Source organism: Podarcis bocagei, assembly GCF_964188305.1.
Source record: "Podarcis bocagei genome assembly, chromosome: 1".
NCBI lineage: Eukaryota > Metazoa > Chordata > Lepidosauria > Squamata > Lacertidae > Podarcis > Podarcis bocagei.
This window is the reverse complement of record NC_138125.1, coordinates 82,126,490-82,140,392: the sequence shown is the minus strand read 5'-3', so window position 1 is coordinate 82,140,392 and position 13,903 is coordinate 82,126,490. Positions and strand designations below refer to the sequence as shown.

The window sequence follows — 13,903 nt, the reverse complement described above, 5'->3', positions numbered from 1 at the left end:
TTTGCATATGCTGTGAGAGCCTTATTTTCCACATCCTGTTCCTCCACCAGCTACACAAACCTTCCTCATCCTGATGTTTGGGAAGAGTAATTGTTGGGCTATGTCCTGACAATGTCAGAGCAGAGGAGGGGAATCTGAATTTCAGGGTCAACACGGTTGCTCGCTGCAATCTTTCACCAGGATGAAGAAAACCATTCATTCCTTCCAAATAGTGGAATACTGTCTGAGACTTGCTTGGCGGTTGCAGAAACATTGCATGAACAGGAGTTGGCAAAGGGGGAGAATTATTTAAGGGAACTTTGGGGGCGTTGCTTCCTGCCACTTTTAGCCTTTGAAAGTCAACAAAACAACCACACGATGGCACCAAAACCACTGATTCAGGGAAGGGAAGGCCCGAAAGGGGAAATGGGCTGTGCATGGCACTGTCATCTGTTTACCCTGACCTGGGTTGTGTAAATGCCAGGGGTTAGGAATGTGGGGGGGGGGGGGAGGAAGAGAACATTCCTTTTTTTAAATTTCCAAAGGCAGCAGGGGACAAGAAGCATCCACAGTTTCTTATCCTAGTCCTGCTGGGTCAGGCATCCCTTGCCTGCCTGCCCGCCTGCTGTGCAGCATACGTACTGCTTGTTACAACAGGTGGAGAGGAAGAAAGAGTGGATGGAGGCCATGGAGCAAAATGCTGTGTAGAATATAGCATTTTGTTAAGGTTATTTTTGCAGTGGTTTACATGAAAAAGACAAAAAAATACATTATAAAATATAATAAACAAAAAATACTAAAACGAACAAAACCGCTAGCAAAATAAGATCCAGGTTTTAAACCAAAAAAGGGATAGTATGGGAAACAGCCTTATTAGAAAAATTAACGAATAAACTGAAACTGACATGGGGACAAATGGAAGAAGACTCCTTCACCCTGGTATGACTCCCCTTTATCACATACACAGCCCAACAAGACGACGACAAGAATCCACCAACAGCATATGACTCAATATGGCTAACCTAATTAAAAAATACCCACCCACTCCACTCACACATGAAAACAAAGTTCACCACAGCCAATCACAAACAACCACACCCTAGGCCAACCCCAACCTCTCTCACCACCAAAGGAACACAAGCGAATAGTAAAGGGAACATGCACAAGTGAAGCTGACATAAAACCCCACACATACATTAAGTAGAATAGAAGTGTTGCCACCCGACCCCAACCCCATTCACCATGCCCCCCTCCACCTCTTCCCCCCTTTTTCTTCCTAATGTAACACTAATGTCTCAACAAATGAAATGGATCTGTAGAAAATGTAACTTGAAAAAAGAGACATTGCACATACTTTTGTAAACCAAGAAATCTTTAATAAAAAATACGTTTAAAAAAAAACCAAAAAAGGGAGAGGAACAGCAGTACAGAAGCTCTTCAAAGAAGGTAAGATTAAAAATTAAAAGATCATCTGGGACAGGAAAGACTGCAATCCCAGTGCCAGGCAAACCTGTCTGAAGAGGGCATCCTACAGCCACAGAGGCTTTCTCTAATAGCCACCTGCCAAACTTTGGTTGACATTGTACTGGCTGCAAACCATTCTATAATATTTCCCTCATCTCAACCTCCACTCTTGTGTTGGGGGAATTTTGGGGTTCAAGCCCAGCCAGTTGAATCCAGATACCAATTGGCTGTGGGAGTTGCCAGAAGGAGATGTACAAGATGCCATACAACCGTCTTGGGGACTCCATTCTGGATTTGTGTAGAGTTTACTCCTTGGTCATTTCTTTTCCTGTGGAGGTTTAGGATCAGAGTTTTCTTTTTCCTAGATGGGCTGCCTTCTCAGATTGACAAGCCCCACCAGCATGTGCAAAAACTGCCTTCTTGACCACTGGACCCACTATTGGTCTCAGTTCACTGGAGCCCATCTTTGCAGGCAGGGGAAATCCCTAACTCTCTGAGCGTTTGAGACCCATTGATTACCCTCACCTGGTTTAGCCGGCTAGTCGAAGCAGTTCCTGGGGTGTGGCTGCTGTCGCATGCTGACAGCTTCTAGGAGTCACAGGGAGAGGGTGGAGTGCAGGATAGGGACCAAAAGGTGGACAAACTACCCCACAAGGAGCACAACGTGTCCCTCCCAAGAGTTACTACCCCTTAAAGCCCTATATACCCTACAAAAGATTACACACATGGCAAAAGTGGGAGTTTTCCATACGCAGCCTTGTGACAGCAAGGTTGTAAAACAGAATCTTCAAGAATGTAAAACAAGATATTCTGTTCTTCGTCTTTTCCGCTCCCTCCTGTTTATTCAACAGACTTCCTTAGCAAGCAATCCTTGAGATGACAGCTGGAGCCTCTGTGTTCCTTGTCAAGGATCCCAGTCCTTGCCTTATTCACACACAGGCTATACATTCCAGACTCTCTTCTCTCACAGACTTTGTGTTTCAGCTTAACTCTGGGGCTGTTGGTCCCTCCTTCCTTGCTAGCAAAACCACACCTACACACACACACTTTCTCATTTTTAATTCCTTTATCATTTTGTTCTTCCACACTGGGAAGAATAGTTGTCTGGGAGATTTGGACAGCAAACCAAATGCTTCAAGCCAGGCATAGGCAAACTCGGCCCTCCAGATGTTTTGGGACTACAGCTCCCATCATCCCTAGCTAACAGGACCAGCGGTTAGGGATGATGGAAATTGTAGTCCCAAAACATCTGGAGGCCGAGTTTGCCTATGCTTGCTTCAAGCTGTAGTTACTTTCTCATAGTCATATGTGCCCTGAACAGCCAGTGAGTTAAGGCAAGAGCTGCCAGGCAACTTCGTTTTCCAGGCACTCAGGGCTGACAAAAAAACAACCCCAAGCATCATTTGAGGAACAACAGGCTGGGACAGTAGCTCAGAAGCAGAGCAGGTGCTTTGCTGCTGCGAGCCACTGCTGTGAGCCACTGCCAGTCAGTGTAGACAACACTGAGCTGGATGGACAACTATTCTGAACGGGTATATCTCAGCTTCCTATGTCGTAACTATACAAACTGAAGTCGTGCTTTTCTTCTGAAGAAGAAGAAGAAGAAGAAGAGTTTGGATTTGATATCCCGCCTTTCACTCCCATTAAGGAGTCTCAAAGCGGCTAACATTCTCCTTTCCCTTCCTCCCCCACAACAAACACTCTGTGAGGTGAGTGGGGCTGAGAGACTTCAGAGAAGTGTGACTGGCCCAAGGTCACCCAGCAGCTGCATGTGGAGGAGCGGAGAATCGAACCCAGTTCCCCAGATTACAAGACTACCGCTCTTAACCACTACACCACACTGGCTCTCTGAGATAATACAAGCCTTGGGATCAGAGCTGTCTTTCCCATTCGTCTTAGTGGTTTGTTGCGCCTGAGCGCTGGCCTCTCAGGGGCGCCCCAGCGAGTGGGGGAGCTGTGCGGCTTTGCCAGCGGCCTCCCCTTTCCCTGCATGCCTGCCAGCTGCGCCCCACTAACTATATGGCTGGTAGGCATGCAGCTTCCTTCCCAAGCTTCTGCATCTGCTAAAGACAGCCCTGCTCCCAGTCGTTGTCCTCCTCCTGCTTCCTGGCGAAAGGAGGCCCTTTCTGGGCTGCCTTCTTGGGTGCCCCGACACCAGAGAGCATGCCCGCCAGCATGTTTTCCTGCTTGATCGCCGCTGCCACGCCAGGGATCGGGGCTGTGGGGGAGGCAGATGACATTTTCCACCGCCCCCTCCTGTGGTCTAAACCACTGAGCCTCTTGGGCTTGCTGATTGGAAGGTCAGCGGTTCAAATCCCCGTGACAGGATGAGCTCCCTAACCCTAACCCTGTCAGTAGATTTTTTTTTCTATTAGATGCAAGGATTTCACATTTTGAGGAAAGTGAGGAGAAGGAACAGGGAGAATGCAAGAGAAGCAGCACGAAAGGCTGCAATCTTACACCTGCTTACTTGGGAGTAAGTCCAGTGGTTCCACCCCTTTAAAAAGTTTGACAACTCTGGGAAGCAGGGGGACAGGATGGGTGGGGGGATCTTTGCACCACGGCGCTGGATATGCTGAAGATATCCCTGCTTGGGATGCCCTACATCCGAGAGCATTGCAGTGCTGGAGTGTGTTTGTTCAGGCCAAACAGTGCAGACCTGGCACCTGCAAAACATTACCAAAAGGGTAGATGGTGGAAACAGTGTACCAAGATGGGGTGCTTCTTTCTTGCCCAGCAGGAAAGGGCTCACAGATTGGCAATGCAGCCTCATCAGGATGGTTAAAGATGCACCTACAACCTCCAGGAAGAGACGCAGCCTCTTAACTCAGGGGAATAGCGATGAAGCTTTTCAAACCATGGTGAAAACTGAAGCAAAGGGGGGTCTTCATTTCAATTGAATTAATCCAAAGCACTTGTCTCTGGCTCCACATATAATTGGTTCTGAATCCACACACCACTGACATGTGTTCCTCAACAAATTGCCCCTGAGGGAATGTGGCCCTCAACAGAAAGAAAGAAAAGTTGCTTGCTCCTGCTGTTCAAGATTGTGCTGATTCAGCAAATGATTATTGTAAATCTACAAGGCGTAATGTCTCTCCCTGCCCCTCTACATCAACCCTATGTGAATTGTTCAGGTGAAAGATAATGATTTGACCAAGGCCACCCAGTGAACTCAATTACTGAGGAGAGTTTTGCAAGGTGTCCATCTGTGGCTTGACCTGATCTATGTTACCAGGTCACATAGGTGGAGTTTGAAATGGTTCTGTTTGTCTTTCTGGAGTTGTTCTGAAGGTGTTTAGAGGCTCCTTAAAGTTGGGGCCTCAATATGCTTTCCAACCTCATTTAAAAGACCAAACAGCAAATAATGTGCCTTGTTTCTGCCCTTGATGTCTTGCCTGCATCTCTTTCTCTCACCCACCTGGTATTGTGTTAACGCACAAGGCATGTGGACAAGAAAACTAAATATCGGCAAAGGAGGAGCTTCTGTTCAAACACATTCAAGAAATCCCAAACCAACACAGATGTATAAAAAGACTGAGAACTCCTGCAAGCTTCATGTCAGCATATGGGAATGTTTAAGGAGGGAGAGAAACGAGGCTTTCTGCCCTGTAATTAGTCTGGCTGAGAATCAAGACCTGTCTTTCTAAAAAAACAAAAAAACAAAACCACTCATAACCCCTAATCATCAGAAAACCACATTGGCTGGCTGGGTCAGTGGGAGGGAACCCTCTCCCCCAAACTTGTTCTTTCCCCCTTTTATAGTTGGCTTGAGGGATGCAGTTTTCATTTCACACTTAGACATCAATTTTATGCATGTACATGTAAGAATGACGCACTGAGGGGGAACATCTGTGGGACTGGGTATCTTAGAGATTCAGGAAAGTACTGGACTGAAGATGAGAACAATTCTGTTTAAAGGGGACTCTGCAATCCAGGACAGAGGCCTTCTATGTAATCAGCACAGTTCCCCATGTCTGAGGGCCTGAGAAATACCTGTGTTGGGTACAACCCAACCAAAGTAAGGGACTTATTCTGAATCCCATTGATTTCAGTGGGAGAGGATTAAGCACAAAGGAATCCATTCTGAATTACCATTTCTTGAGTAGACCCAGCTAAATTGGTCATGGCTTAGGTGGTAGTCCTATATACCCTAACTCACTGGCGGAAGAAGAGAAGTGAGGGGGAAGCGCACCGCCCCCGGCAACGCGATCCCCAGGGTGCCATCGCGGCTGCTCCCCGCCCCCAGGACACCCACCAGCCCCGCCCCCACCTGCTCCCCCCCCCCCCCCCGGTGCCGGAGCATGAAGCTCCACCACTGCCCTAACCGGGAATAATGGGACTTACTTTAGAGCAAACATGCACAGGGATCAGACTATAAGTCCCACTTAAACCAGTGTGACTAACTTTAGTCCCATTACTTTCAATGGGACTAAATTTAGCTCAAGTGTGGCCACTGTTCTCAAAATAACAGCAGGCCTTGCCAAAGGTCTTGAAGATGTTACAAAGACCTGCAAACAGCTTTGTTTTCATTCTCAGAGACTTGCACCTCAATTTTATGCATGTTTACTCAGAAGTAAGTTGCACAGTGGTCAATGGGTCTTATTTATTATCTCATTTTTATACTGCTCTTGATAAAAATAAATCCTAGACCAGCTTACAAAGAAGTATACAATAAAATATCAGATGACACACAACTAAAACCAATAGCAGCAAGAAAATACTTAAGATAAACTAAACCAAACAGTTCACATCTCACAAGGGCCCAAAAGTCTGTGGGGAAAAGGTGCTGCTTAAGCAAACTGTGAAAGTGAAGTAGAGAAGACACCTGACATACGTCCTCGGACGGTGCCACAACTAAGAAGGCTCTTACATGGGTCACCACCACCCCAGACTTTGCCAAAGTGCTGGGCTACAAAGAGGAACCCTTCTAGAGATCTTAACTGTCAGTTTGGCACATACTGGACGAGATGCTCCATCAACTACTTGGGTCCCAGTTTTTCAGAGCCTTGTAAACCAATGCAATGTTTTAAAGTAAGACTGGAAATGAATAGGCAGCCAATGCAGTTCCTGGAGACGGACTTGACACCCTCCTCCCTAATCGAGCAGCAGAATTCTGCACCACTACAACCTCCAAAATATCTTCAAAAAGAGCCCCATGTAGAGTGCAGTACAGTAATCTAGCTAGGAGGCAAGGTTACTATCACATGGATCACTGTGGCAAAGCTAGCCCAGCCCAGGAACTGATATAGCTGGAACTGGAAATAGGGACTCCTAGCCACCTGGTCCTCCTGGGACAAAGCTGGATCCAGGAGCATCCCCAAGCGATGAACCTGCTCCTTCAGGGGGAATGCAACTTCATTCAGAACAGGCCAACTCCCCATTTCCTAGACATGGGAACTAATGGGAACTTTACCGGTATGTATGCACAGGATTTCATCCTTAAATGGGGGGGGGGTAAACTTCATTAACTAGTAGAAGCAAGTTCTGCACAAACCAAAAAAATATTATCACCAATCTGAAAATTGGGAATAAGTGCTCCAATTAAAGGTAAAAAAGTGCTTCAGCAGGCATTCTGCCCACTGAAAGATGTGTGTCTGTGCACTACCCAATTAGCTTTCTGTTTCACTCAGTCAAGATGCTAATGAAAGAGTTCCATTAGTGGATGGCACATCCCACTGGTTTTCCAAAGCCACAGGCTGCAATATATAGCTGATAATAACAACACTGTTATTGTCCCAGGGCTTTCAGCAATGCTGGCAATTTCATGCCACCATCAAGCAAAAGCATGCTGAAAACATGGGAGTGCAATGTTAAAGCAAGGCCACAAAGCAGCTAGCCACAAAGGCTTCAAAGTGCAGAACTTCACTGCTATTATCCTGGATTGAAATAACCTTGTTCTGTGGGAAACCTGCCACCCTGGCAGGCAAAAGAGATAATGGCCAGGACAGACGACCGGAGTGTGACCAAAGATGAAAGCTGCTTTTTTATGCTAGGGAACTATTTTAGAACAAACAGCAGTACATGAACACTTGACATGAGGAGAGAGAGGCAAAACTCTTAAATTACAGTTTTGCACTACACTGCAGTCCCTGTTCTTAAACGTAGCCAGGAATATAATGACAGGTCAGCCTTGGAGGAATGTGATCTGGGGTTGTGAACCAATAGCCATTTAGCAGAACATCTTCCGAGAAATACAAAATGGCCAAGCAAGGCAGAAATATCCTGGCATGTGATGCTTTGGTTATTTTGTACCTATATATCAATAGTAGGTCAGGAATGCAGATATATACAGACACCTTTGTGATTATTTAATTGCATTTATCTTTACTTTTTCAGATGAGTTTTCACACTGCTGTTACTCTGTATTTCATGTACACCGAGAAAGATAATATGTGAATGTGTGAGACTGCTGGCATCCGTCCCTGCTTGGTAAATTACTACAAGTCATTTCCTCAAAGGCCATGTTTGTGCCACTGTAATTGCTTCATTGTGAAAGTAGGTGCATTTATTTATCAGGGACTCTGATCAGCAAGAATAGCAAGGTGTGAGACGGTTGCCTGACAGCACATGCAAACAGCAAAGGAACGATTATATGCAAGTGTTTGCACTTTGCTATTGGGATCCAGGTTTGAGTATTAGCAGCAAACCGGTGCAAACTGACTTACAGAAATATGTGCAGATGTTGCATTTATGCCTTTACTGTGTGGGGGGGTACTTTTTCAGCTTGAGGGCCGCATTCCTTTCCAGAGGCCACACGCCAGTGTTGGACAGGGCCAGAGGCAAATGTGGGCAGAGCAAGGAACACAAATTTTCTTTCTGTAGGGGGGGGGGTTTTAGTTTCCACAGGCATCTGCATGCCTCTCTCAGTCATTTGTCCAGAGAAGCAAGAAGCACTATCAGAGAACAAGGACACATTCTAGCCAGAAAGGGACACTCTGGCTAGGAGCCAGAACCAGTGAGGATGAATAGACTTAAGGTTCCCCAAACTGAGAGCTCATGAGCACCTCATTACATGAGGGTGAATGCTCACAGGTTTGGACTTGCACCAGTTTTGGGCTTTCTACCAATAAAGCTGGCCAGGTGTAAAGCTATCTGTACCAGCACAGACCATGTCTGAATGTTTTCAAATGGTTTGGGGTGATTCTTCAAAGACATGTCCATCTAAAACAAGCTATCTCTAGAGAAGTGAGACTCTTGGTCCATGATGCATTATGCAACGTTATCTTGACCTCACTTTTAAATATAGATTTAAGTAGAAAGCCCATGCACACTTCCTTGGGAGGAAGCCCCACTGACCATAGGAGGGGACATGCATATGATTGCACTGTGAGGATACTTGAAGCTTCTGCCAAACTCCTTTCTGTCACTGTCTCCTGTGCCCTCTTCTCACCTTGGCCAAGTCAATTAGCACGTGTCTGTTCCATAAAATCTCATGCTTACATGTTTGTTTTGTGGCTGCAGCCTTCAAGGATGTAGATATGGAGGAGTGTTTGCATAAATGAAGGGCCATTCCAAAAAGTTGCCCACAGGCATTGTGCTTCTGGACCTGAGTGAACCCATCAAAGCCTTGTGTTTGTGTTAATATTAAAATGGGTGTCCAGCTCTTATTGATGTGAAATACAGGTTAAAACCCAGGTGACACAACCCATTTTGTTTTTAATAATACAGACTTGCACAACAGAATGGTAACTTGTAAAATTATTTAATTACGGTACTTAAATAGTAACAAGATAGACTGGAGTCCGGGAAGAAGAAAATGCAGCTTTAAAAAGAATGTTCTAAGGTTTGTACCTAAGGAAACATAAAAAGGTTCTAGGGTAATTATTATCCACCTGATTTGTTAATACAAGATAAAAGATGGTGACTTTAGGATCCTTCCTAATAGATTAAATATGTCTCTGTAGATAAGCCACCACATGTCTGAACATATACCAATCAGCAGTCACCATGGAAATTAATTATTTAATAACAGATTGAATAGCTGTGATCATGCCAATAAAGAATAAAGATCACATTTTTTGTACAATTTAACACACATGCCTCAACATACGTTCACCAATATTCGTACAAATGTCTTGCAGATAGAACCTACACTGAAAACACACAAACTAGCAAAAATAAAAGACAAATAGTATGCATGGTGTAAATATAGTATGCAATTTACATAAGTATATTTAATAGTTTTATCAGTATATCTTGGGCTATCTGCTTTCTGTATGGTTGTTGCATGTTTGTCAAGTGTGTGAAAGCCCAACAGAGAGGAAGATGAGAGACAGAGAGAACAAACACTGTGATGGGCAGCTCAGCCGTGAGTTTATGAAGAACGCCAAGGATTAATTTCTTCGTCTGCTGCAACCCCAAAGGGTGACCTGGGAGATGAGTTCCAAGGTACATGAATGCATCAGTATAATGCACCAGATGACCTGAATTACAGCTAGCAGATGTTTTGTAGTGCATAGTGGTTGAGTTACACCAGTTGACAGTTTCAGTAAAGAGCCATATTAATGGTCAATAATACATTCGCAGGAATGCTCGAGACCCTCGGCTCACTTCTTGTCATCATCGTTAGGAAAGAGTCTGTAAGCCAAAAAGTCCATGGACTCCTGAGCCAGCTTGGAGAGGTGGAGGACGCCCGTGATCACCAGAGCAATGAGCATGAGCGGCAGCACCACATTCCACACTGTGGCAAGGACATTGTAGCACCTGGCTTTGGAGCCGTAGCGATGGGCAGCTTCCAGGTCACCGGACACCTTCTGATCCCGTGCCTTCCAGAAAGAAGAAGGAAAGGGCACAGAGCATTAGTAAGGCTACACAGAAAGAAAGCGATGGGGAAGGGAAACCCCCTGTGTAGAGCAGAACAAGACAACTGAGAAGGACCAACACCCAAAACTAGAGTCACAAGGTTAGAAGCAACTATGTCAAGACAGCTACGTATATCTGGGAGCTGGATTTGGTCAGTCTCTTTGGTCTACACAGTGCCTGTGGTATTGGGGTCAGTCCTCATTCTATTCCCCTGAAGTTCACAAAGCAAATTGGGTGGGTGATGGTTGGCACGCGTGACACCATCCAGATGTAGGAATGGTTTACAGAAACCCACACAAGCTGGCATTGCCTTATAGTGAGCATTGTTCCTGTGTTCCATACACATCCGTTTAGTGCTAGAAGTCCCAAGGTGGCAGCATAAGATGCTCCATGAGCTTATAGGCCAGTGAGTGCTCAGTAGGCCGTGGATACACAAGCTGGAGCTTTCACAGGGACAGAAGTATGGCACATCCTCGTTCCAGCTCTCTAGAACCAGTGACCTATTTTACTTCTGCTATTCACTACATAATGTTGATTCCCAACCCACACCCATCTCTCCAGCCTGGCTTTCCAAACTCCTTTTCCAGGTCTAGAGAGATCCTGGTTGCTGTTTCTTTCCTGTTATGTTAAATGCCAACCTAATTCTTTGTAAGTCATTTTGGGTTGCCCTGGGCAAGACAAAATGACTAACAAATTTAATAAATACATAAATATTTTTTTACAATCATTACATCAGTCACAAACCAAAGAAAGTGTACAGTAGCTTTCTTATCTCTGGATAAATCACTGACTTACCAGTAGTTCCGCTTGCGGGAATGTGTTGAAATATTGGTTACAGTGCCTTTACAATAGCCTGTCCCAACTCTTAATCACATTTCCTCTCTGCAGACTATTAATTACACAATTTAACGAACTATCAACAAATCAGCCTGAGCCAGTGGGAATGGAAGTGACGGCAAGACACACCACAAATCGATCCTATACATTTTATTGTACTCTTGCCCCTGTGTGTCCTTTACAATCTTTGCTTCACTTCAGAATAGCTAACTTCTTTCTTTCTTTCTTTTGCTGGTGCTGCTCCTGCACCTTTAAATAACAGCCTAGTTCACAATATGCAGTAGCTAAGACTTTCTCCCCATTAATCTCCATACCAGGAAACATTTCCTTTGAAAGATTTTTGGGTGTCACAGCTCTTAAAAGGCATAGTATTCTCCTGAACAATACAATATTACAAACAATAAGCTATAAAGACTGGTGTACATAGAGGTGGGGAGAATTTGGTTCCTTCCCAAATTTGTTTTCTGCAGCTACATACTGGGAAATGTCATCTGCATAAAAATGAACTGTTTGAAGCATGTGTTCTATCAGGTATAACATTTAGTAGCCATCGAGAGATTCCTGAAGTCACATTTCTGCACCAAGTATAAATTTTTGTCTCTGTTATCCTGTATTTTGCTCTTTAAACTTTCATGAAAACCACAGTTATCTAGGAATTCAACTCTCCTTCCAGTAGTTTCATACATGACCAGGTTATGGTGCAGTGCGTTTGTGGTATTTCCTCGATTACTAGATATTTCTACTTCAATTTCTACTTCTGTTTCCTTTGCCTTTTTAAAAGTGCTTCATAATCCGGAGAACAGAGAGAAATGGAAAAATTATTATACAGGACCCACTTTAAATGCATGCTACAATCCCCTGGTGAAAGCAGCGTTTTAAAACTTAAATTCAGGGTTGCAATCTGGTCTGTTGTTTTTAGAAGAGGAACTATGGAATGAAATTGCTGTGTGAAACAGTAAGAGACAGGCTCTGGAGTTTCACAGCACTCTTCATCATTATGCCTAGATATGTCCACTACCCCAAGATAGACTGAAATGCTTTCCTCCTTATCTCTAAGGTTCCATAGCAGATTCTGTGTAACTGATGCCACCAAATACCACAGCTACTCTCTGGGAATTGCTCTCAATCAGAATTCTCTGGAGGGGCCATTCCAGGGAAACACGTAGCCCCAATGCAAAGCCCAAGAGATAAGAACCAGTGGAGAATCTTCCTACCTTGACAGAATAAGCAAGGGCGACAAAGCCAAGGCAACACAGGTTCATGTAGATGGTGTTGAATACGGACCAAATCATATAGTCGCGGGGGACCACCGGAGGCTTGACAGTGATGACCGTTGGAGAAGGTTCCTGCTTACGGGAAGACATGGGCAGGTAGTCTTCACGAGGATAAGAAGTGTCCATGACTCCAGCTGGAGGAATCACACACTGTTTCCTTGGAGGAATCACACTATTTCCTAGCAGTGGCAGCCTGTGAGCGTGTGAGCGGGGGAAGGTAGTGACAGCCGTTTATATAGTGCCCAGCCAAGGCACAGATTCATCTCCATCTATATATAAAACAGGGAAATTGCAGCTCTGGTTTGACTGTGGTTATCAGAAATGCTTTGCTAGGACTGAGAGAACTGTTTGGTTTCCAAGCCTGCCCTCGCTCCCTTGGACAAGGAGGGCTTTTTATAACCCTGTGGTTGGTGTTGGCCCAACGCCGTCTCAGAGAGCTCCAGCAATTCAGGCACTTGTCTTCAAAGGCAAGTACAGGACAGAGACAAACTGGAGCACGACAAGGTGCTACTTACAGGGCAAGTGCTCTCATATGTGTGAGGTCATCAGGTAACGGCAGACAGAGCTAACAAACCTTATCTTGTAGGGGTTTTTACCCCCATCCCTGCAGAAATGTCTCCTGCTTCTTACCCTTCCAGTGTTTTCCCCTTGCACTTGTAGGTTACAAGGTTTTAAAAGCCAGCTGACATCCTCTGGTTTCTCTTCGTATAGATCATATAAAACTTTCACCTTTTACTATAGATTCATGAGTTTTCAACTAATTTTTTAAGGCCTTGCTTTGGCAGGGCTGAAAAACAACAAAGCAAAAAGCCAGCTGATGACTGCATTGTGTCTGGTTCAGCCCACCATCTCTGCATTTTACGATGCAGTTTACGAGGACTGTTTAATGTAGATTACAAAATGTATAAATGGTGGGCTGAACCAGGAAGATGCAAAGTGTTTGTGCTATTGACTTTAAAAAAGATTTTAAAAACCACTAAAAGAAAGCACAGGGTGTTAAACTGTAGAATTTGACCTCACAGGGGGCAGTGATGGCCGCCATCTTGGATGGCTTCAAAGCAGGATTGGACAAATGACCACCAATGACTACCATTGATGATAACTATGATCTGCCTCCATGGTCAGAAGCAGTATGCTAGAAAACGTGGTAGGGCAGAGTGTTCTTGCACTCTGGTCCTACTTGAGGATTTCCCACAGGCATTTGGGTGGCCACTGTCAGAACAGGATGATGGGCTGGCTGGGTCATTCGCTTGATCCATCATGCTCTTCTTACCTTCTTGTGAGTTCTAACTTTGACCTCATCTAGAATTGTGCTTGTCCTTTGCCTAGAAAACACACAGGACAAGCTTTCTCCCATGGGTCTGAGTGGTTTTGCCCTTGCCCCACTGCTAAAAATCCTGCTGTTGAACAATAAAGGTTAAGGTAAAGGGACCCCTGACCGTTAGGTCCAGTTGTGGACAACTCTGGAGTTGCAGCGCTCATCTTGCTTTATTGGCCGAGGGAGCCAGTGTGCACCTTCCGGGTCATGTGGCCAGCATGACTAA

The 13,903-nt window shown here is 44.9% G+C and overlaps 1 protein-coding gene across 1 annotated transcript; it reads right to left on the bottom strand.

The window, feature by feature from the left end:
• Positions 1-8,917: 8,917 nt before the first annotated feature.
• LOC308582552 (interferon-induced transmembrane protein 5-like) lies at positions 8,918-13,067 on the bottom strand. The gene is made up of 2 exons (XM_081185762.1): positions 12,300-13,067; positions 8,918-10,211 (listed from the first exon to the last, which is right to left on the bottom strand). Exons 1-2 carry the CDS (start codon positions 12,483-12,485, stop codon positions 9,993-9,995), a joined length of 405 nt encoding a protein of 134 aa, XP_081041888.1. The 5' UTR covers positions 12,486-13,067; the 3' UTR covers positions 8,918-9,992.
• Positions 13,068-13,903: the final 836 nt, after the last annotated feature.